Source organism: Cyprinus carpio, chromosome B22, assembly GCF_018340385.1.
Source record: "Cyprinus carpio isolate SPL01 chromosome B22, ASM1834038v1, whole genome shotgun sequence".
Taxonomy (NCBI): Eukaryota; Metazoa; Chordata; class Actinopteri; order Cypriniformes; family Cyprinidae; genus Cyprinus; species Cyprinus carpio.
Genome location: NC_056618.1, coordinates 16,979,201 through 17,004,727, shown reverse-complemented (window position 1 = coordinate 17,004,727; position 25,527 = coordinate 16,979,201). Strand labels below are relative to the sequence as shown.

The 25,527-nt window shown below is 38.9% G+C and overlaps 1 protein-coding gene across 2 annotated transcripts; it reads right to left on the bottom strand.

Moving 5' to 3' along the window:
- Positions 1-2,131: 2,131 nt before the first annotated feature.
- Positions 2,132-25,500, bottom strand: LOC109102757 (NCK-interacting protein with SH3 domain-like). Of its 2 annotated transcripts, XM_042749151.1 has the most exons (13): positions 25,206-25,500; positions 10,008-10,120; positions 7,691-7,938; positions 7,006-7,598; positions 6,757-6,927; positions 6,442-6,528; positions 6,041-6,179; positions 5,895-5,975; positions 5,692-5,820; positions 5,512-5,604; positions 5,232-5,404; positions 3,317-3,575; positions 2,138-2,988 (listed from the first exon to the last, which is right to left on the bottom strand). In XM_042749151.1, exons 1-12 carry the CDS (start codon positions 25,374-25,376, stop codon positions 3,363-3,365), a joined length of 2,211 nt encoding a protein of 736 aa, XP_042605085.1. In that variant the 5' UTR covers positions 25,377-25,500; the 3' UTR covers positions 2,138-2,988; positions 3,317-3,362. The 2 variants fall into 2 exon arrangements, with proteins under 2 accessions (XP_042605084.1, XP_042605085.1); XM_042749150.1 differs by having other exon boundaries at positions 2,132-3,575.
- Positions 25,501-25,527: the final 27 nt, after the last annotated feature.

Genomic DNA, 25,527 nt, shown 5'->3' with positions numbered 1-25,527 from the left:
CAGAGAAAAATGTTATGTTTATATTATAAATTATATGAATATAAATATATACATGTAAATACTAGTGCTGTCAAATGATTAATCGCATACAGAAAGGTTTTTGTTTGCATAATGTGTCTGTACTGTGTATATATTTATGTATATCTAAATACACGATGCAGTATATATTTGGAAATATTATACATGTATTTGCATGCCTATATTCATATAATGTATATTATAAATAAATGTAACATATAAAATTTTTCTGAAATGTATACTGTGTATTTATATTTACATAAATATACACCGTACACTTCTTTTGGATGCGATTAATCGTTTGACAGCACTACTTAAGATATAATGTCGTTTTCTGAAAATATTAACCAAATTTAGTTATTTCTTGCTTAGAACAAGGAAAAGTATCTGCCAGTGGGGTAAGAAAAATAATCAAAGGCTAAATAAGATAAATTTTCTCACCCCATTGACGGATATTTTTGCCTGTTTTAAGTAGAAACTAACAAAATTCAGATAAGATATTGTCTTGTTTTCTGAAGAAAAAAAAAAGACATTTAACTTAAGTAAATGCATCCTGATTCAAGAATTTGTAGATATTTATACTAGAAAACAAAAAGCTCTATTGTCAATTCTTCCACATGTACAGTACATGCATACAGAGAGAGAGATCAGGACAGTGTGTATAATCAGTGCTGGAGGAGGAAGTCATGTCTGGCCTCTCAGTTCACGAGCACTGCGTTAACATCACCTCAGCACAAAGGATGACCACTGCTCCGGGTGTGTGTGTGTGTGTGTGTGTTCACTGCTCCGGGTGTGTGTTCACTGCTCCGTGTGTGTGTTCACGGTGTGTGTGTGTGTGTGTGTGTGTGTGCACTGTGTGTGTTCACTGCTCCGGGGTGTGTGTTCACTGCTCCGAGTGTGTGGTCACGGTGTGTGTGTGTGTGTGTGTGTGTGTGTGTGCACTGCTCCAGGTGTATGTTCACTGCTGTGTGTGTGCACTTTGGATGGGTTAAATGCAGAGCACTAATTCTGAGTATACTTGGCTGTATGTCACTTTCACTTTTTTATTTTCACAACAGATTAACTAATATGCATCGGACTCCGTGTGCAAGGTTTCTGTGGATGACAAATTTTTAGGATGATAAATATGAAAAGTGCAAAATACAAAAATTTCAGTGTGCAGGGACCTTAAATCTGAGCATGGATTTATAACAGTTTAAAATATTGACTTTCTAACATTTGGTTTGATGTTTTGTCTTTTTAACAAAAAAACTTTAACATTTTTTTTTCTTTCGGCTAAAATCTTTAATAAAAAAATATATGTATATATTTTCCCTCCCGTCACCAAAAAAAAAACCCTTCAAAAACCTTGTTCATGACTGTTAGACATGACAGTGGAAGCCATCTGAAACAAGCTGATTTTGTCTTGAGTGCAGAACGTTGTTAATGTGTTATTGAAGACTAGATCAGCAGAGAAGCAGTGTAAGCATTAGATCTCGGCTGCTGCCGCATGCTAATGACTAACCAGCAATTTCTTCAGAGAGGGAAAAAACTTTTCCTGTTATAAACTGGTGATGTTTCAATCACGTGATCTAGACCTCGTAAACCACGTGACTGCTTTAGTATCTGGTGCGGATGCAGCCCTATAAAGGGTTCTGGGCAATAGTTCGAGCAAAATCAACCCAGTACTTTAGAACTAAAGCGGTTACATTTTAATGTGCATTGTTTTTTTTGTTGTTTTTTTGTTTTTTTTAATATAATGTATATATGACGCTCAAATTAACTTTGTCTACGATATAACAGTCTAAGAACTGAGGCAGGTTTAAAATAGATCGCAGATTTAATTTAAGAATTTAATAATTTGATTCATTTATCTGACTTATTTTACCGCCAGTATGCCGACACAAATGAACGACTTTGACAATTACCATTATTTATATACAATAAAACCAGTTTCAGAACCAGATGTGAAACCACTGACTGTAATGGAACACAGCACTTCGGAGGGTGCTGTGTTTATGACCACTAGATGGCCACAACACTGAACAGTGTTACAAAGCTTCGAGTAATGAACCCTTTTCTGATACAATTGTGCTGAAAGCTTCACCATCACTGCAACATTTTTTTTAATGTTTTTTTTTTTCTTTACTTTTTTAGAGAAATAAATAAATTATAAGAAAGGTTTTTGGTGAGAAATATAAGAAGGTAAGTAAAAGTGCATGTTGCACTAACAACTGCGATTCGATTCATATTGTATACCTAAATTAACTGTTACTATCGTGACATCAACATGTTTACTCATGCTATGACCACACTCAACGAAGCTGAATACATGTGAATTCATATATTAATACTTCACAACTTAAAGATACATGTACCAAAAATCTTCATCATATCTCTGTTAACACTAGGGATGCACCGATACCACTTTTTCCAGTACTCACCCGATACCGATACTTTTATTTCTAGTACTTGCTGATACCGTGTACACCGATATTTTATTGCATTTGTACGTTTTTTAAAATATTAGGTACAGAACCCATTAGTGTGTATAATGCTAGTTGGTTAACTCCATTTATCAAACAGATACAGTCAAACCTAAATTTATTCAGACACCTTCAACTTTTCTCACTTTATAAAAGTAAATTTTCTGTAGTTTAGAAAATGGTAATAAAATATGAGAAGAGCTCAGAGTTAAACTGTGTCAGAAGAACAAATTCATCTTGATGTCAGATAACTCTGATAGAAAGATATGTAATGGATTACAATCAATCAAGGCATTACAACTGAATGTTTAACATTATATTCATTGCATACATATACTTCATAGACATCCTTAATCTCTAATAACTCCATTCTGCTGTCTGAATATGGCTCTTATCACATGCTGTGTGCTATCGGGGCATTTTAACGAGTACAGGAGCCCTTCACTAGCCTTTCGTTTTGGAGCTCTGATGCAGTCATCATCTTCTCAAGGTGCAAACAGGAAGTAAACTGCTCTGGTCATGTGACACTGCACATATTTAACTGAGATCCTTTATTTAGTGCACTCTTACCCCAGTCAGTAAGGTTTTTGGAGCTTTAGAAATGAAAAGTTTCTTCTGTAATTACGCTGCACTTTGTATTTTTATACAAATAACATACGTATAACACAGACACGTATGTCAGGTGCATTAGGATGAAAGCATTTTACTAGCGCTTCAACATTGAGAAAATATATCGTTACTGTTTCCCTTCTGAACAAAAACATACGAGGAAAAATAGCTCCTTTAGCACAGAGCTGACTGGCGTCCAGCAGCACACCTCATGCTCCATCGCTGGTCAGAGCTGACGGTCATTAGCGCTGGGTCAGGTGTGAGAGTTCATCAGCTCCTGGAGATCTGAGGAAACTCCCGGTGGATCTGCTGCACGATGAGTTTGTCCATCTGTCTGCTGGAGCCCTGATCCTCCCCACAGTCCTCCTCTTCTCCCAGGATCCTCTGCAGCACCGCCTGCAGGTCGCTCAGCCGGTGCCGGTGCTCCAGATAGTCCGTGGAGCGCACGAGGGCCAGCACGAGAGACAGATACTCCACCCGCATCTGAGGAGACACGCAACACATCATGACACAACCCTACCAGCTGCGGGGCTAGCATTAGCATTACAGGTGCTAATGACACATTTATCATATTACATATACTTATCCTTACACTTACTGGACTTAATGTAGTTATGGTTAGAATTCTGGTTATAGTTAATGAAGTTATGGTTATATATTTATGGTTATAATTACTATCGTTTGTTATAATTATTGTAGTTATCATTATAGTTAGGATTATAGTTATTATGGTTATAGTTTTGGTTGTAGTTACTATAGATTTTGTTATAGTTATTGTAGTTGTGGTTATGGTTATAGTTATTATAGCTGTGGTTGTAGTTACTGTAGTTATGTTATAGTTATTATACTTCCAGTTAAGATAGTTATGGTTATTACATTTATGGTTATAGTTACTATAATTTTTGTTACAGTTATTATAGTTGTGGTTATAGTAACTGTTGTTATGTTACAGTTATTATACTTATAGTTAAGATAATAATGGTTATAGTTACGATATTTATGGTTATAATTACGATAGTTATTGTTATAGCTACTAAAGTTATTGTTATAGTTATTGTAGTTATAGTTGCTGTAGTTATGTTACAGTTATTATATTTCTTATAGTTATGGTTATTACAGGTATAGGTATTTATCATTTTAATTACAATTATGGTTATAATTATTGTAGCTATAGTTATAGTTATTATAGTCATGGTTATAGTTACTATAGTTATTGTTATTATAGTTATGGTTATAGTTATTATATTTATGGTTATAATTACTACAGTTATGGTTACAGTTACTATAGTTATTGCAGCTATGGTTATAGTTATTGTAGTGTTATAGTTATTATAGTTTTAGTTATTATTTATGGTTATAATTTCTACAGTTATGGTTATAGTTACTATAGTTATTGTAGTTATGGTTATAGTTACTATAGTTAGGCTATAGTTATTGTAGTTATAGTTATTGTTAAAGCTGTTGTAGTTATGGTTATAGTTATTATAATTATTGTTAAAGTTGTAGTTATGGTTATAGTTATTATAGTTGTTGTAGTTATGGTTATAGTTATGATAGTTATTGTTATAGCTGTTGTAGTTATGGTTATAGTTATTATAGTTATGGCTATAGTTATTGTAGTTATGGTTATAGTTATGATAGTTATTGTTATAGTTGTTGTAGTTATGGTTATAGTTATTATAGTTATGGTTATAGTTGTTGTAGTTATGGTTATAGTTATGATAGTTATTGTTATAGCTGTTGTAGTTATGGTTATAGTTATTATAGTTATGGCTATAGTTATTGTAGTTATGGTTATAGTTATTATAGTTATGGCTATAGTTATTGTAGTTATGGTTATAGTTATTATGGTTATTGTTATAGTTATTGTAGTTATAGTTATTGTTAAAGTTGTTGTAGTTATGGTTATAGTTATTATAGTTGTTATAGTTATGGTTATAGTTATAATGGTTATTGTTATAGTTGTTGTAGTTATGGTTATAGTTATGGCTATAGTTATTGTAGTTATAGTTATTGTTATAGTTATTGTAGTTATGGTTATAGTTATGATAGTTATTGTTATAGTTGTTGTAGTTATGGTTATAGTTATTAGAGTTATGGCTATAGTTATCATTAATGTTCTAGTGGAGTGTGTCTCACGCTGTCTCCGGGCGACAGGTCTGAGATCTGCCTCACTGCGATGTCGATCATCACCATCAGGTCGCTGCGGTAGAAGATATCAGCCGTGTCTCGACTGGAGAACACATCCTGCAGGAACTTGAGCACGGAGTGCGGCGCAGGAGGAGCGTGATCAAACACACACACCGGATCCTCTACACACACACACACACACACACACAGAGTGTCAGTACATCACTGTGGCAGCTCTACTGTGAAATGAGTGAGTGTGTGTGTGTGTGTGTGTGTGTGTGTGTGTCACCTCCTCTGTTGAGCAGTAACAGTAGTTTCTCAGTGAGAACCTTCACATTGTGTCTCTTGATCAGCGTCTGCATCACCATGTTACTCTCCGGTACTGCAGGGGGCAGCAAACACACAAGCACAGGTCAAGAGTGAGACAGAGAGCGACACACTGACTGATGCTGCATCGTGTGTGTGGTACCGCGCAGGTGCAGGTTGAAGGCCAGCAGCAGGTTGATGAAGAGGTCTGGCAGCTGCTCGGTGGGGTCAGAGGGCAAGCCGTCCTCAATCACGTCCAGCAGGAACTGCAGGAAAGCACTGTTGAGATGCTCTGAGACAGAGAGGGACGGGTCAGTCTGCGGTCAGCAGCGTCCGAGCCTCCAGCGGCGCGAGCGTCTCTCTTACCGTAGTGATGCAGCGGGATCTGCTCGCCCCTGCAGAAGATCATGGCCATCAGCAGCGCGCTATAGCACATCTTCTCATGCTCTGCACACAAACACACGTCAGCTGACCGCACACACACATGAGCACGGAGGAGGAGCGCGTCTCACCCTGAGTGTCCGTCTGCAGGTCCCACGCCAGCTCCATGGTCAGGACGGAGTTCAGGAGGGTGGAGATGAGCGCCGCGTCCAGACCACACATCGCCCCGAACACCTTCAGCAGCAGCAGACGCAGCGACACGCGGTGCTCCTGAGAGATCGCACGCATCACTGACGCGCAAAACACTGCTCACCACATTACCTGCATAACACCCCTTCACACTGCAAACAATAACTAGAACCAGAACCCTAATGATAACTGCAACAGTAACAATAACCATAACAACAACCACAATAATAACTATAACAGTAATGATAACCATAACAATTACTCCAGGAATAACAATAACGATATCTGCTCTGTGGGGTCGCAGGGCAAACCGAGCCTCGATGACGTCGTCAGAGCGACTCACCATCTGATAATAGGACACCAGCGACAGGACCGCCTCATACTCGTTCACACGACACATCTTCTTACACACCTCAGGATCCGCGTCAGTCTGAAACAAACACACACTTATATAAACATTGCTCTGCTTGCAGTGACAATAAAGCTATTCATTCATTCAGATGTAATGTTATATGAGTATGTCTCACCAACGTTTGGCAAATTTGCCATCTTGTAAAATACGTACAATGTTTCACAAAAGTACGAATTCCTATGAATTTGCCACCTCATATAATACGTACCATGTTTCAGAACAAGTACAAATTCGGGTTGGTCTCACCAGTATCTGCAGTAACTCCTCCAGGTAGCATGCGATGAGCGCGTGATCTTCGTACAGAGCCCAGCTGCGCTGCTGCGAGTCGTCACGGTGACGCGCCAGATCACTAAAGATCACCTGCAGCCGCTGCTCGTCGTGACACACCTGTCCAAGCGGCAGCGCCGCGCCCAGATCCTAACGACACAAACCAGACAACCGCTTCAGCAGCTGAGCCAACCACAGAACGCCTCGACTAGTCCTTCAGCTACTAACCTTACTCCCCACCAGCGACAGCAGCACCTGCTCTAGGTCCGCCGTCGCCCTCGGCAACACGCTCTGCAGGTGACCCACCACCACGCCCACGGCAACCCGCGACAGCTCGTAACTGAGGCCCGTGTTCTTGCGCACCAGTTCGATCAGTTCCGCTCCGATCGTCACGGGAACGGCTGCAGATGGGGTGGGGCTACCGGGAGTGCTGAGAGAAGCATGGGGCAGAGACAGTGGCCACTCTGCATCTGATTGGTGTTCGGTGGCAGGCTGTTTACTGATTGGCTGAAGCGCCGACCTTTTCTTTGAAGGGTCTGGAGAAGGGGAGTGGTCAGGCACGGGAGGGGGCGGAGCCTGTGAGCTCTTTCTCGAAGGCTCTTCCTGTGGGGATCGGTCAGGAATAGGAGGGGGCGGAGCCTTGCTTCGTTTTGGCACGGGGGGTGGAGTTCTGCTGATGCTGGGAAGACTGACTGAGGAGACGTCCGAGTGGGAGGAGCTGGAGTCTAAGGAGGTGGAGCTGACAGACAGAGAGGGTAAGGTGGGAGGGACAGGGCTGGGGGTGGGGCTTGTGGAGGAGACTGTCAGTGACACTTCTGGATCTGGAGAGAGAGAGAGAGAGAGAGAGAGACAGAGACACACGTTCACTCAGGTGTCATGTAAATGTGTCGGTTGCTGCTGGTTTGTGCATTACCATTGCGTCGTGATTCACGATGTTTCTCCGGCAGAGGCGGAGTCTCGGGCGCCGCTCTGCGAGGCTGAGGAGGAACCTGATAGAGTCCAGGTATGCTAGCGGAACGCTCGGACGCCGGCTCGCAGCTGCAGGCTCGGCTCAGACCGTTGGGTGACACCTCACTGGAGGAGGATGGGATCTTCTGCTTGTGACCCGATGGAGTCGGGCTTCTGCGGGACAGAGTCTCCTTCCTGTGGTGGATCAACTTCCTGTGGAGTGTCACGGATGTATATAAAAACACACACATGTAAATGTAATAAAATATGAAAACATAATAAAATATAAAAGTTGATATAATACTAAAATTAAAAAATATAAGAAATTAACAGTGTGTAATATATCATATTTATATAATATTTATTATTACTACTTATTATTTATCATTATTAACTTAACAATAATAACAATACATATCAAAAAACAAAAACTTAATGTAATATTAAAACGTGCATAATACAATAAAAAATAAAAACATAAATATATAAATATAATGCAATATGATGTAAAAATATATTCATATATAAATATACAAGAATTTAAAAATAATATACAAATTTAATGATTCTATAAAACATAGATGGTAATAATAAATAAAACAGAAAATAACATTTAATGTAATATAAAAATATAACAAAACAAAAATATAAATCTGTAAATATAATGCAATATAAAAAACAATAATATATAAAGATATAAATAATACATACTACACAAATATAGTAATATTATCAACTATACAAATGTTATAATATAAAATAGAAATTTTACAAGAAATTAAATATTGTTTATTAAATATTCAATATTATACAAAGAAATTATGTAATACAAGACAAAATAATAATATAAAATATAATTATAATATAATATAAAAATACCATATAATTTTACTTCAAATATAATAAATAGTGCTGTCAAATGATTCATTGCAATTAACCGCATCCAAAATAAATGTTTTTGTTTGCATAACATATGGGTGTATTCTGTGTATATTTATTATGTATATATAAATGCACACACATGTACAGTACAGGTCAAAAGTTTGGAAACATTACTATTTTTAATGTTTTTGAAAGAAGTTTTTTCTGCTCATCAAGCCTGCATTTATTTGATCAAAAATACAGAAAAAACAGTAATGTTGTGAAATATTATTACAATTTAAAATAATTGTTTTTACATTTATTATACTTTAAATTATCATTTATTTCTGTGATGCAAAGCTGAATTTTTAGGATCATTATCACATGATCCTTTAGAAATCATTCTAATATGATGATTCATTATCAAAGTTGGAAACAGTTCTGCTGCTTAATATTTTTTCAGAACATGTGATACTTTTTTAGGATACTTTGATGAATAAAAAGTAAAAAAAAAAAACTATGTTTTTAAAATATAAATATTTTGTAATAACAATATACACTACTGGTCAGTAATTTGGGGTCAGTAATTTTTTTTTTCTTTCTTTTTTTTTGTTAAATAAAATCAATACTTTATTAAGCAAGGATGTGTTAAATTGATAAAAAAGTGAGAGTAAAGAAAAATATATTATTAGAATATATATTATTAGAATTTTTTATTTTGAATAAATGCAGTTCTTTTTAACCTTTTCTTCATCAAATATATTAGACAGCAGAACTGTTTCCAACACTCATAATAAATCAGAATATTAGAATGATTTCTAAATGATCATGTGATAGACTGGATGTTACATGTGACACTGAAGGCTGGAGTAATGATGCTGAAAATTCAGCTTTGATCACAGGAATAAATTACTTTTTTAAAGTATATTCAAATAGAAAACTATTATTTTAAGTTGTAATAATATTTCACAATATTACTGTTTTTTCTGTATTTTTGATCAAATAAATGCAGGCTTGATGAGCAGAAGAGACTTCTTTCAAAAACATTAAAAATAGTAATGTTTCCAAACTTTTGGTCTGTACTGTATGTATATATTTTGATAATATTTACATGTCTATATTTATATTCATATACTTTATATTATAATGAATATATTCAATATATAAAATTCAATATATAAAAACATATTTTCTGAAATCTATACATGCATGCGTATTTATATATACATAAATATACATTACATTTACATTTACATTTAGTCATTTAGCAGACACTTTTATCCAAAGCGACTTACAAATGATATACATAGTACACACACGTATATTATTTAAACAAAAACTTTTATTTTGGATGTGATTATTTGTTTGACAGCACACTAATAATAAACCATTGATCTGTGAATATGTGGCGCCGGACTCACTGCAGGATGTCTCTCTGCTCCAGGTTGTATTTGCCTCCGTTGGTCATGGCCACATTGTGAATGGCTTCAATGGCTCGATCAATAGACTGCAGAACCTCGTCCTGCTCTGGAACCTGATGAGACGTCACCATCACCATGATCACCATCATCACCATTATTACCATCATCATCATTATAACCATTTTCATCACCATCACCACCATCATCGTCATCATCACCACCTTCATCACCATTAGGGCTGAAACGATTAGTTGACATTATCGACAATGTCGACCAAAAAAAAAAAAATGTCGACAAATATTTTTGTTGTCGAGTAGTCATTTGATCTCATATATCCTAATGTAAGAGCCTGCAATAATGCGGTTTGACCAGTGTGGCATTGTAGCGCAAGACTATAATTCAGCTCTCCTGATGCAATTCAAGAGATGAAGACAGCGCTTCAGAGCAAATGCAGCAGAACCGAAGCTGAAGCTGAAGCTGCTGAGCGGCGTTTGGATGATTATGTAGACATATGCTGTGCGCTTTGCTCTCAATAATGAAATAAACTAGGGCTGGTAATTTAGCGCGTTAATTAGATTAATTATGGTGAAAAATAAAGCATTTAAATAATTAACGCATTTAAAGCACTTGCCCCGCCCCAGACCTACGTGGGTCATCTGACATTTTATACAGTCGATTGACTACAAATATGATGCAGGGCAACATTTCACTGCATGATAGAGCCGAGAGAACGTAGTTAGAATGACCCTAAAATTCAAGATATGGGGCAAAAATGCCCCGTTTGAGTTTTTGTCTCAAATTTACATCATATAGTTAATCAATATTGAACGAGCAATAAGTGCAGTATCACACGAGTGCAAATGTGATACTGATCTTATACAACAGTTTTGCAAAAAAGCCTTGGAGAAAAAATGGGACTTAAAGGGATAGTTCACCCAAATATCAAAATTATGTCATTAATGACTCACCCTCATGTTGTTCCAAACCCGTGAGACCTATTATTGATTCGCGTCAACAATAAGCATTAATCCACAAATGACTTAAGCTGTTAACTTTTTTAACATGGCTGACACTCCCTCTGAGTTCAAATAAACCAATATCCCGGAGTAATTCATTTACTCAAACAGTACACTGACTGAACCGAGCCAGATAACGAACGCAACATTGACTCGTTCTCGAGTCAAGAACCGGTTGCATCGGTTTTTCGGATCACCGGTAGTGATGGGAAGTTCTGTTCTTCTCCGCGAAACCGGTTCTTTCGGACAGTTTGATTCAATAAACCGGTTGCCGAAAAACGGTTCACCAGTTCTTTGTGCGCTCGACGTAATGACTTCATTGGCGATGATTGCCCTTGATTCAAGCCTTCGGTTTACCCGCGCTCATAACATTAGCACAGAATCAGTTCAGAATCAATCACCAAAAGAACCAGTTCAGTTCAGACGCGCTGTGTGTCAGTCTGCTTCACGCATGCGCAGTATCATCAGCTCCTCACTTCTCGAACCAGACGCGTCCGACAGAAACGCTTCTTGACTCGAGAACGAGTCAATGTTTCATTCGTTATCTGGCTCGGTTCAGTCAGTGTACTGTTTGAGTAAATGAATTACTCCGGGATATTGGTTTATTTGAACTCAGAGGGAGTGTCAGCCATGTTAAAAAAGTTAACAGCTTAAGTCATTTGTGGATTAATGCTTATTGGAGACGCGAACCGTTTCAAACGATTCAGTTCGATTTGGTGAACTGGTTCAAGAAGATCCGGTTACATCGAGTGATTCGTTCGCGAACCGGATATCACTAAACTGCAGTGTTGTGAACGCGCTCATAACAGACCCGGGAGAGAAGACAAGGCTGAATAAAGTCGTAGTTTTTGATATTTTTGGACCAAAATGTATTTTCGATGCTTCAATAAATTCTAACGGACCCTCTGATGTCACATGGACTACTTTGAAGATGTTTTTATTACCTTTCTGGACGTGGACAGTATAACCGTACATACATTCTCAATGGAGGGACAGAAAGCTCTCGGACTAAATCTAAAATATCTTATACTGTGTTCCGAAGATGAACGGAGGTCTCACGGGTTTGGAACAACATGAGGGTGAGTCATTAATGACATAATTTTCATTTTTTGTTCAACCACCCAATTAAAAATTAAAAGGGACTTAAATGACACCAAACTGGAGGCAGTTCTTATGTGTAAAGGCAAACTATTCCAAAGCCTTGGGGCCGATACTGCAAAAGCACGGTCCCCCCACTGTTTGCGTCTCGACCTAGAAACAATCTGGTCAGAAGACCTAAGAGACCTTGATGGAGAGTACGGTTGCAACAAATCTGAAATATAAGATGGAGAAAGGCCGTTTAAAGATTTAAAAACAAACAGCAGAGGCCAAGAATGATGATGAAAATTTACCCAGGGTAACTGAAAAGCTCCTATTGGTTAGATAGGACTTAAACCAGTTTAAATCAGTACCACGAACCCCTACCACCTGTTCAAGTCGAGCAATAAGAATTTCATCGTCTATGGTGTCAAAAGCTGTACTAAGGTCAATTAACACCAAAACTGCAGTATCTGCTAATAGAACATCATTGAGAACTTTCAAAAGTGCAGACTCTGTACTATGATGCTCCCTAAACCCTGACCTAAACTCTTTAAATAAAGAGTTCTTATTCAAAAAAGACTGCAGTTCATTAAGGATGGCTTTCTCCAGCACCTTTGATAGAAAAAGCAGTTTTGAAATAGGCCTGTTATTTGCGTAATCCGTAGGATCCAATTTAGTATTTTTAATTAGTGGTTGTTCTACAGCAGGGATACTCAAATATAAACTTGAAAGGTCCACTTACCAATTTTCCATTCAGTCCGAGGTCCGGAAAAGTGACCGTCAAATTCCAAATACAGAACTCCAACAACTAAAAAAGGCATTCCCCAAAACTTTTGAACTATACACAAAAAAATTACATTTTAGACCTTTTAGTGTGAAAGGTGACACCTTCTTTGTGCCACCAGTAAACTTGGGCATAAAAGGTGTGAGGGCCAGGCGGAGGCACTGATGTAAGTGTTCATTGGTGAGTGTGCTGCGGTAAGCATTTTTCACCATGTTCATGGTTAAAAAGGCAGATTCACAGCAGTACGTTGAGGGAAACATGGTGAGAATCTGAAGGGCCATCTTCTGCAGCAGAGGAACACCTACTGCAGTAACCATCTTCGTCCAGAAGGTGACAGGGTCACAGTGAGATTCCTGCAGTGCTAGGTTTTCTTGGAGCTCAATTAGCTCTGTTTGCAGAGAAGCAGCATTGGCCCATGGGAAGACTTTCGTGGCTTCAGTTGAGAATTGTGCAACATTTTTGACAAGAAATGGATTTTCGATGCACAACAAGACTAGTTTTGCCAGAGGGAAATCTTCAAAGCAAGTTTGGAAATTTTTAATCAGCTTTTCCAGGAATTCAGCATGATTATGACGGTGATGTTTTCCTGCAGTCTGATCCAAAAGTCTTGGAAAGTGAAGCAGGTTCTGCCGTAAGTCACATTTGAAGACCTCCAGCTTCCTCTGGAAAGCACGGACAGCTGACATGAGGTCACACACTGTGCTGTTTTTGCCCTGGAGCTTTATATTAAGGTCATTGAGATGGGAAGTAATGTCAATTAGAAAAGCAACAACTTCCATGTCTTCTTCATTCTTCATGAAATCCACAAATTGTTTGGATTTTGCACTCTTCTAATTCAATAGAAATGTCTCCAGCTCTTTCCGCAGTGCCCAAAACCGCTCGAGTACCTTGCCTTTACTAAGCCACCGGACATCGTTGTGAAGGAGCAAATCATCAAATGTTGCATTCACCTCTAAAAAATGAGCGCAACAAATGATGTTGCAGAGCAGAGGATGCTCTCAGATAGTTGACAAGTTTCATGACTGTTGTCATAACTTCTGAGTACTTTTCTCCAAGGCTGGCACACAAAACCATCTGGTGAATTATGCAGTGGTATGTCATGAGGTCAGGGTGGTGAGTTCTCAAGCGTGACACTAATCCCCTCTCTCTCCCAATCATACATGGTGCACCATCAGTAGCAATGGAAACAACATGCTTCAGGTCTATCTCTCTGTCTCTAAGCATCTGTGTCACTGCTTCATAAATGTCATCCCCCCTTGTGTGTCCATGGAGGTTTGTGAGACCCAAAATATCTTCATGAAATTCTCCCTTTTCTTCATCAACAAATCTGACAAAGACCATGAGTTGTGCATTGTCTGTGTTGTCTGTGGATTCATCCACAGCCAATGAAATGAATTTGGCTTTTTTAATAGCAAAGCTAAGTTGTTCAAGCAAATCATCAGCAAGTATTTCAGTTCGTCTTGCAGCAGTGGAATCAGAACAGGGTATTTGGCTTATTTTCTGGATTATTTCATCCTTTTGAGTCCCTTCAAACAGAGCGGTCACCACTTCACTCATACACTCCTTGACTATTTCAGCATCAGAGAAGGATTTCTTGTGTTTTCCCAGGACCCATGCTCCTGTTGTGTGGCTGATCTAACTATTACACTGCTTGTAGCTTCATAGGATGATTTCAGCTGGTTTATTTTTATGGTCCTTACCTCTGTGTTCTGAGGGTAATTTTGTTCAAAAGTGTGCATGCTTGGTTTCATAATGTCGTTTTACGTTACCACTTTTGATGATTGCTACCGTCTCGGTGCAGATTAAACACATTGGTTTTCTGCTTCCCACGGGGAGCACGAATGCATATTTTTCTGTCCACTCACTCTTAAACTCGCGGTTTTCAGAATCAACTTTTCTTTTCTTATCAACGGCCAACTTTGAGCACGCCATTTTCACTTTCAGTCAGCAAAAAAAAAAGGCAGTTATCGATATTTGCACTGTGCTCGCAAATGGTTAGAATGCCTGTTCGCCTGCCCGGCCCAGAAGATGTGATCGGTAGATAAATCTGGCTACCTTGAGTTAGCGAGCGAGTGACGTAGTGGCGACGTTGCTATAGCGACGCTGTTACAGCTACTGTGATTGGACATAGATGAAGCAGCCAAATCGAGTAGACACCTCAAAGATATATAGCGCGGAATCACAATTGCTCACCCCATTGAAAATTAATTTGGATTATGATTAAAATAGCATGTTGTTTCAGCGTCGGTCCAGATTTAACCGCGTCTGGGTCCGCCTATTGAGTACCCCGGTTCTACAGCATGCTTGAAAGATGCAGGAACAGTCCCTGATACAAGGGAGCTATTTACTATTGATAAAATGTTAGGCCCAACTACATCAAATGTTTGTTTGATTAGTCTTGATGGAACAACATCAAGAGGGGAATCCGATGGCTTCAACTGATCAACTATTCTAGCCAAGGTAGAAAATTGAAGAAGTTTGAACTGATAAAACACAGTAAGGCAACAAGAAGGAGCAGAGGGATCACCAGATTCAGGAGGTATTTGAGATCTAATCTTTTCGATCTTTGACAAAAAAAAAAATCTCATAAAATTCTCGCAAGTTTCCACTGAAATCTCAGGCCCAAGGCTATTTGATGGATTAATAACAGAATTGGTGGTATTAAACAATACTCTAGGTTTGTGACAATTATTTTCAATAATAGCAGAAAAGTACTTTACCTTTGCTGCCTTAACTGCTTTTTGGTAGGAATGCAAAGAGTACCTCAGAAATTCAAAAGACACCTGGAGCCTGTCCTTCCACCATTTATGCTCTGCTCTTCTGCAAGTTTGTCTGAGAGCTCGTGTAGTATCACTAAACCAGGGCTGTAACTTAGTTTTTACACGTTTCACCTTCAATGGTGCAATAGAGTCTAAAATATTTGAACAACCATAGTTTAAAAAGATCCAAGTACAGGCTCAGGATCAAGATATAATGGAGGATTTTCAAACGCAGAAATATTATGATTTTTCAAAAATGCCCTTGAAAACTCACTAATAACACTAGAGTTCAACAAACGACACAAACGTGTCAGTGGGCAAGATCTAACAGACTGATATGGGAGAGAAATCCCAAAAATAAATGGATTGTGATCAGAAAAAGTTGCATCACAAACATTCACATAGCCTGAAGAAATACCATAAGATAAAACTAAATCCGATGTATGTCCATATTCGTGTGTTAGAACCTTTACAGACTGTTCAAGATTAAATCAATAGTCAATAAGATTCAAAAAGTCTTTCACCCTTACAATTAAAAACATATCAAATTTCAATAAAATGTCCCCTACGAGTTAAGAAAAGTAATGAATGCAGTCTTTATTGAATTTAGGTGGCCGATAAACCAGCACACACAACACTGGCTCCACTAAATCCAATTTAAAGGCTTGCAATTCAAAACTAGAGTGTGTTTAAACTCTACAGGTCGACAGAGCAAGCTGTTTTTAAAAACTGAGGCTAGACCTCCACCCCTACCCGAAATTCGCGGAGAGTTAAAGGGTTACTCCACCTCAAAATGAAAATTTTGTCATTAATCACTTACCCCCCTGTCGTTCCAAACCCGTAAAAGCTCTGTTCGTCTTCGGAAAAACACAATTTAAGATATTTGGATTTGGATATTTGGATTTGAAGTGGCGCTGCACAGATTGATCAGTGCATGACATCAAAGTCCCGCGAGAGCAATTCAAAAGCATGCAGAGTAATCTGCTCTCTATAGATCTCGCGGTACTTTGATGTCACACACCGATCAGTCTGATGGTGATGACCCGCTTCAAGCCGAACAAGCCTAATGATTCAATGGACCATTCATAAAGAATTATTTACTTCACTTCTGAATGAATCAGCCGTTTGTTTGAATGAATAAATGACTCAATAACTTAATAATTTAGACATTTTCCACCACCTACTGGCAGTTTTAATTTATTATTTCGAGTATCATTTCATTAAAGAAATAATTTCATATTTCCATAGTCATAATAATAATATTATTAAAATAAATGATTAAAGGTATAGTTCACCCACCCAAAAATGACAATTGTGTCATAATTTATTCACCCTCATGGTCCAAAAGAGTAGCCTATATGTAACACATTTTATCAAACAAAATATTTCTTGTTGAAGTTACTTTTTGTAATGTCTGTTTGATGCTTTACACAACAATGACTTTAAATTATCTTTTGGGAGGAATTTCTCAGCCAAATTTGATGTGCAATTAATTTGCAATTAATTATATTAATTAATTGCCACATCATGTAATTATTAACAATTTTATTCGCTTACCAGTCCAAAAATAAACACAACAAAAACTGACCACGGTGAGAGAGAAGCAGTTAAAAATGCATCTGATTAGAGTGATGTGGATGTTTGCACGAGCTCTGCAGTTCAGTACTCCAGTAAAGTCACATCACGTTTATTTATACAGTACTTTATGCAATAGATAGCCTTAAATCAAGCAGCTTTACAGTATCAAACATGAAAAACCAGTCAGAGTCAGTGTCGTTTTCCGTTAGAATTACAACCTGATTTAGCTAATCTGAGCGAGCTAATGATAAAATCTTTTTATTAGTGGGGAATTATTATTATTTTTTTAATTCAAGTGATAGTTTGGTTTGCAGAGATCAAAGCTTGATCTAGCTCTGGACTGTTTTAATTCCCATAACCCTATATTGTATTTTAAGATAGATTGTTGTGAAGGTTGTGCTTGAATAAAATAGTTTATCCAAAAATAAAGTGTCTTTTTACTTACCTTTATTTTGTTTGTATCCATATGACTTACAAAAGGAGAAGTCAGGCAGAATGTTGTGTCATTCAGTGACTTTTTCATATGGAAAGAGAAATGGTGAATGAGAGAGTTTCTCTGTCTGTCATCTCATTTTGTGCCAAATATATTTATTTGTATAAATTAATTGTATTGATTTAGTTTAAAGTAATTACCTTTATTTATTTGTTAGAATATGTATAACTCAATATTTTAACTAATTGCAAATGCTGAATAATCAATCAAAGTTTACTGATTAATCAGTGAAATAATCGATGATCAGTCGATTAATTGTTCTAATAAACATTAGATTAATTGATTATCAAAATAATCGTTTGTTGCAGCCCCTAATCATCATCACCACTATCATCACCACCATCATCGAACCCCCTAAAGAGAATAAATATGAGATGGGAGGAATTTTTTTTTTTATAATTTCTCTTGCAGTTATGTCATTTGTTAATTGTACTAAATATAAATTGTGGGCAACAGGGAGCCGCTATTATGCCTGGCATTGAAACTGCTTGTGAATGCACGATCGCTTTTTAGTTTCACTTTCACTTTCGAGATTCGTGATCACACGCACTCTGTTTATATTATGGAGTGGCAATACTTACCAAACATTTTACAAGATTAGATGTTTGTCAGTGACGCTCAGGATCTGCAAAGCATATACCATTGACCCCCCCCCCCCCCCCCCCCCCCCCCCCCCCCCCCCCCGATGACATCGTCTATCACGATGTTTCAATGTAGATGTTTCAATCGTCCAATGCCAATTTTGTAGACATCGCCCGACCCTAATCACCATCACTATCATCATCACATCATAATCACCACCATCACCACCACCATCATCCCCACCACCATCACCATCATCATCATCATCACCACCACCATCATCACACCATCCTCATCACCATCATCATCATTTCCCCATCATCATCACCATCATCATCACCATCAGCATCATCATCAACATCATCACCACCATCATCATCACATCATCACCATCATCACCACCATCATCACCACCACCATCATCATCATCACATCACCACCATCATCACCACCATCATCATCATCATCAACATCATCACCACCATCATCATCATCATCATCATCAACATCATCACCACCACACCATCCTCATCATCATCACCCCATCATCCCCACCACCATCATCATCATCATCATCACCACCACCACCATCATCACACCCATCCTCATCACCATCATCATCATTTCCCCATCATCATCACCATCATCACCACCATTATCATCATCACCACTACCATCCTCATCATCATCACCCCATCATCACCACCATCCTCATCATCATCACCCCATCATCCCCACCATCAGCATCATCGTCACATCATCATCACCATCACCACCACCATCAGCATCATCATCACCACCACCATCCTCATCATCATCACCCCATCATCCCCACCACCATCACCATCATCATCATCATCACCACCACCATCATCACACCATCCTCATCACCATCATCATCATTTCCCCATCATCATCACCATCATCACCACCATTATCATCATCACCACTACCATCCTCATCATCATCACCCCATCATCACCACCATCCTCATCATCATCACCCCATCATCCCCACCATCAGCATCATCGTCACATCATCATCACCATCACCACCACCATCAGCATCATCATCACCACCACCATCCTCATCATCACCATCATAATCACCGTCATCATCACATCAGCAGACCTCTCGCTATAATGTGTAACTTAAAGTTCACTGCCATTTTTTTGTGCAGATATTGTAACAAAAGACAGTTGCAATGTTACGTCTATGTCACAACCATCACCACAATCATCACTACCACCATCAGCATCATCATCACCATCATCTCCACCACCATCACCATCATCATCATCATCACCACCACCATCATCATCAATTCAATTCAAGTTTATTTGTATAGCCCTTTTTACGATACAAATCATTGCAAAGCAACTTTACAGAAAATTACATTTCTACAATATTTAGTAGTAGCTTATCAGTGGCATCATCTCTTCTCAGGTGTTCTGGATCCAGACTGGAGCTTATGTAAGAGACATAATTAGCGTATCTGCTGTTCCAGCCAAGTAAAATTAATTAGTTTAACCCAAGCTAAAGAATAATAATGTGCATTTGATCAGATATAACTGCAGTCCATAATTATTGAGATGCATTATTTGAATGCTTGGCCAAAGAGGTGTGTTTTTTAAAAAGATTTTAGATTTAAACAGAGAGAGTGTGTCTGAATCCCGAACATTATCAGGAAGGCTATTCCAGAGTTTGGGAGCCAAATGCGAAAAAGCTCTACCTCCATTAGTGGACTTTGCTATCCTAGGTACTACAGTGGGTATGGAAAGTATTCAGACCCCCTTAAATTTTTCACTCTTTGTTATATTGCAGCCATTTGCTAAAATCATTTAAGTTCATTTTTTTCCTCATTAATGTACACACAGCACCCCATATTGACAGAAAAACACAGAATTGTTGACATTTTTGTAGATTTATTAAAAAAGAAAAACTGAAATATCACATGGTCCTAAGTAATCAGACCCTTTGCTCAGTATTTAGTAGAAGCACCCTTTTGATCTAATACAGCCATGAGTCTTTTTGGGAAAGATGCAACAAGTTTTTCACACCTGGATTTGGGGATCCTCTGCCATTCCTCCTTGCAGTTCCTCTCCAGTTCTGTCAGGTTGGACGGTAAAGTTGGTGGACAGCCATTTTCAGGTCTCTCCAGAGATGCTCAATAGGGTTTAAGTCAGGGCTCTGGCTGGGCCAATCAAAACAGTCACAGAGTTGTTGTGAAGCCACTCCTTCGTTATTTTAGCTGTGTGCTTAGGGTCATTGTCTTGTTGGAAGGTGAACCTTCAGCCCAGTCTGAGGTCCTGAGCACTCTGGAGAAGGTTTTCGTCCAGGATATCCCTGTACTTGGCCGCATTCATCTTTCCCTCGATTGCAACCAGTAGTCCTGTCCCTGCAGCTGAAAAACACCCCCACAGCATGATGCTCCACCACCATGCTTCACTGTTGGGACTGTTTTGGACAGGTGATGAGCAGTGCCTGGTTTTCACCACACATACCGCTTAGAATTAAGGCCAAAAAGTTCTATCTTGGTCTCATCAGACCAGTGAATCTTATTTCGCTGTTTTTCAGTAAACTCCATGCGGGGTTTCATGTGTCTTGCACTGAGGAGAGGCTTCCGTCGGGCCACTCTGCCATAAAGCCCTGACTGGTGGAGGGCTGCAGTGATGGTTGACTTTCTACAACTTTCTCCCATCTCCCGACTGCATCTCTGGAGCTCAGCCACAGTGATCTTTGGGTTCTTCTTTACCTCTCTCACCAAGGCTCTTCTCCCCCGATAGCTCAGTTTGGCTGGACGCCCAGCTCTAGGAAGGGTTCTGGTCATCCCAAACATCTACCATTTAAGGATTATGGAGGCCACTGTGCTCTTAGGAACCTTAAGTGCAGCAGAAATTTTTTGTAACCTTGGCCAGATCTGTGCCTTGCCACAATTCTGTCTCTGAGCTCTTCAGGCAGTTCCTTTGACCTCATGATTCTCATTTGCTCTGACATGCACTGTGATCTGTAAGGTCTTATATAGACAGGTGTGTGGCTTTCCTAATCAAGTCCAATCAGTATAATCAAACACAGCTGGACTCAAATGAAGGTGTAGAACCATCTCAAGGATGATCAGAAGAAATGGACAGCACCTGAGTTAATATATGAGTCACAGCAAAGGGTCTGAATACTTAGGACCATGTGATATTTCAGTTTTTCTTTTTTAATAAATCTGCAAAAATGTCAACAATTCTGTGTTTTTCTGTCAATATGGGGTGTTGTGTGTACATTAATGAGGAAAAAAAAGAACTTGATTTTAGCAAATGGCTGCAATATAACAAAGAGTGAAAAATTTAAGGGGGTCTGAATACTTTCTGTACCCACTGTATCAAAAGTCCAGCGTTTTGTGACCTTAGGGAGCATGATGGATTGTAGCGTGGAGCTAAACCATTAAGGGCCTTATAAGTAAATAATAATATTTTGTAACTGATATGGAACTAAATAGGTAGCCAGTGCAGAGACTGTAAAATTGGGGTAATATGATCATATTTTCTTGACCTGGTAAGGACTCTAGCTGCTGCATTTTGGACTACCTGTCGCTTGTTTATTGAGGATGCAGGACAACCATCTAGCAGTGCACTACAATAGTCCAGTCATCATCACCACTATCATCACATCATCACCACCACCATCAGCATCATCACAATCATCACCACCACCACCACCATCAGCATCATCATCACCATCATCATCACCACCACCATCATCACCATCATCATCACCACCACCACCATCATCATCACCACCATCATCATCATCACCACCATCATCATCACCATCATAATCATCATCACATCACCACCACCATAATCACCATCACCACCATCATCATCATCACCACCATCATCATCATCGTCATCACCACCATCATCATCCCCACCATCATCACCACCACCATCAGCATCATCATCATCATCACATCACCACCATCATCATAATCATCACCACCACCATCAGCATCATCACAATCATCATCACCACCACCATCATCCCCACCATCACCACCACCATCAGCATCATCATCACCATCATCATCACCACCATCATCATCATCACCACCACCATCATCCCCACCATCACCACCACCATCAGCATCATCATCACCATCATCATCACCACCATCATAATCATCATCACATCATCATCAAATCACCACCATCATAATCACCATCACCATTATCACCACCATCATCACCACCACCATCATCATCACATCATCACCATCATCACCACCATCATCACCACCACCATCAGCATCATCATCACATCACCACCATCATCATCACCACCATCACCACCATCACCACCACCACCATCATCACCATCACCACATCACACACCATCATCACCATCATCATCATCACACACCATCATCATCATCACACACACCATCATCACCATCACACACCATCATCACCATCATCATATCACACACCATCACCATCATCACCACCATCATCACCACCACCACCACCATCACCATCACCATCATCATAATCACCATCATCATCATCATCATCACATCACCACCATCACACCATCATCATCACCACCATCACACCATCATACCATCATCATCATCATCACACATCACACCATCATCATCACCACACCATCATCATCACACCATCATCATCACCATCACACCATCAGCATCATCACCACCACCATCATCACCACCATCATCACCACCACCACCATCAGCATCATCATCACCACCACCATCATCATCACCATCACCATCATCACATCACCATCATCATCATCACCATCATCATCATCATCACATCACCATCATAATCACCATCATCATCACATCACCATCATAATCACCATCATCATCACATCAGTAGACCTCTCGCACTGCCATTTTTTGTGCAGATATTGTAACAAAAGGCAGTTGCAATGTTATGTTATCTGTTATGTATCTAAGTTATCTGATAAATATCATAGGATGTGTCAAAGAACAGGCTTCAGTTTATTGACATAAAGTCACTCTTCAGCTTCACCTCAGACAGCCATTCCTTTTTAGATGCTTCTTTTTTAATATCATTGTGTTCTAATCATGTGCTAATGTTTTCATAGACAGGTTTTCATGTCATATTTTTATTTTAAAAACATTCATTTTCATAACAGTCTTTAGATATTTTCATTATCTCCATTGCTTCAATGCCCCACCCCCTGAGTTCTTGTTTTTAAAACCTATGGATGATTGAGAAACTGACAAAAATGGCCATTGCAAATTTTTTCTTGAAAGTACAATACAGTAAATGTAGTAAAATACCATTAAATATGACGTGTCTGTATAATATGTGGTTTTTAAAATATTTTATATTATTTTGCAGGGCTTGTTTTGCTTTGTTTTATGGAGCATTTGTATATAGAGACCATTAAGAGACTATTAACTTCTCATCTTTTTAATTACACAAATGTCTTGTTAAAAATGTCCACGAATGGCCTAGTAGCTGGATGTTGACATCGCCAGGGCGCACACGGTGCTCGGTCCCTGCGCTGTGCTACTGTGTGTGTGTGTGTGTGTGAGAGAGAGAAAGAGAAAGAGAGAGAGAGAGTGTGTGTGTGTGTGTGTGTGTGTGTGTGTGTGAGAGAGAGAGAGAGAGAAAGACAGAGAGAGAGAGAGTGTGTGTGTGTGTGTGTGTGTGTGTATGATGTGTGAAAACAATGCGTTATGGTTTTGAGTTTGTAGGTGTTCAGGAACAGAAACCGAATAATCAAATGTAAAATAACATTGCACACTTTTTACTTTTGCATGCATTTTTCCAGAAAGAAACGTAATTCAGGGCTCGTGCTGTTTGAGACGCGGATCAGAACACACTTAATGGAGCTCTCTTTCACATTTTCTTGAATGTTTAAACTTCGTGAAAATCCCCGGTCAATCGGTCAGTCCTTATTGTCAAGCCGGTGGCCTTACTTTTGATTAAAAATGCTAAAATACAATTTTGATGATAAACACTTAAAAATGTACTGTAGCACCATACAGAGGTTTCACTCGTTAGTATTTATTAGCCTATTACATTAGCTGTCAAGATGAACTATTGTGATTAACAATATTTCACATATTCTATTTCTTTAAGTTATTGTTAATAAATTATTTCACTATCATTAAGGTCAATTAAATCAAATTACAAAGATCCACAAACAGTTAGACATTTGTGACCCTGGAGCAAAAACCAGTCTTAAGGGTCAGTTTGTTCAAACTGAGATGTATACATTATCTGAAAGCTGAATAAATCATCTCTCCATTGATGTGTGGTTTGTTAGGAGGACAATATTTGTCTGAGATACAACTATTTGAAAATCTGGAATCTGAGGGAGCAAAAAAATCTAAATATTGAGAAAATCATCTTTAAAGTTGTTCAAATGAAGTTCTTAGTAATGCATATCCTAATGTCCTAATGATTTTTGGCATAAAAGAAATATGTATAATTTTGACCCATACAATGTATTGTTGATTATAGCTACAAACATACCTGTGCTACTTATGACTGCTTCTGTGCTTGTGAAGGCATAACTCAAAGTGCACAGAACGTTTTGTAAAAGTATACATTTACCTTCAATAACTTACCTTCCTCTGTTTTTTAATGTTTGTTCATAGTGCATTTAACCAACATTAACACACGCAGTTCGTACTATATATTTTCTATGACAGACATATAAGTTTGACATATATAGCTGCAAAATAAAAGGCTGACAACTTGAGCTTTGATTATAAAGATTGAGTGAAAGAAGGCTGTGGCTCTCGTTGATGAAGGGCCCCTCAAGAAGTAAAGCCCGGGGGCCCCCTACTGTCTTAATGCGGCCCTTTGCATATGTTTGTATATGTATATATGTAATGAGAGATCTCACCGGTATCTTCTCGATGTACGCGGCGGGGATGTATCCCGTCTCTCCGGAGCTGCAGCGCGTCGCGAGCCACCAGTGCGCGCCGCTGCGCTCGAGCACGAGGAAGCACTCTCCCGCGGGGAAGCGCAGCGCGTTCCGCTCCGCAGAGCTGAAGGAGAACAGAGAGCGATACATCGCGTTACCGACGCGTTAAGAAGCTATATAAACGAAAGACGTACGAGCATAACGCGATCAGATCATGTGAACGCGCGGCTCGGCGAAGCGCAGCCCCGTAAACACCACACCGGGCGCACGCACAGACAGTCACGCGCCCTCCAGGAAAAAA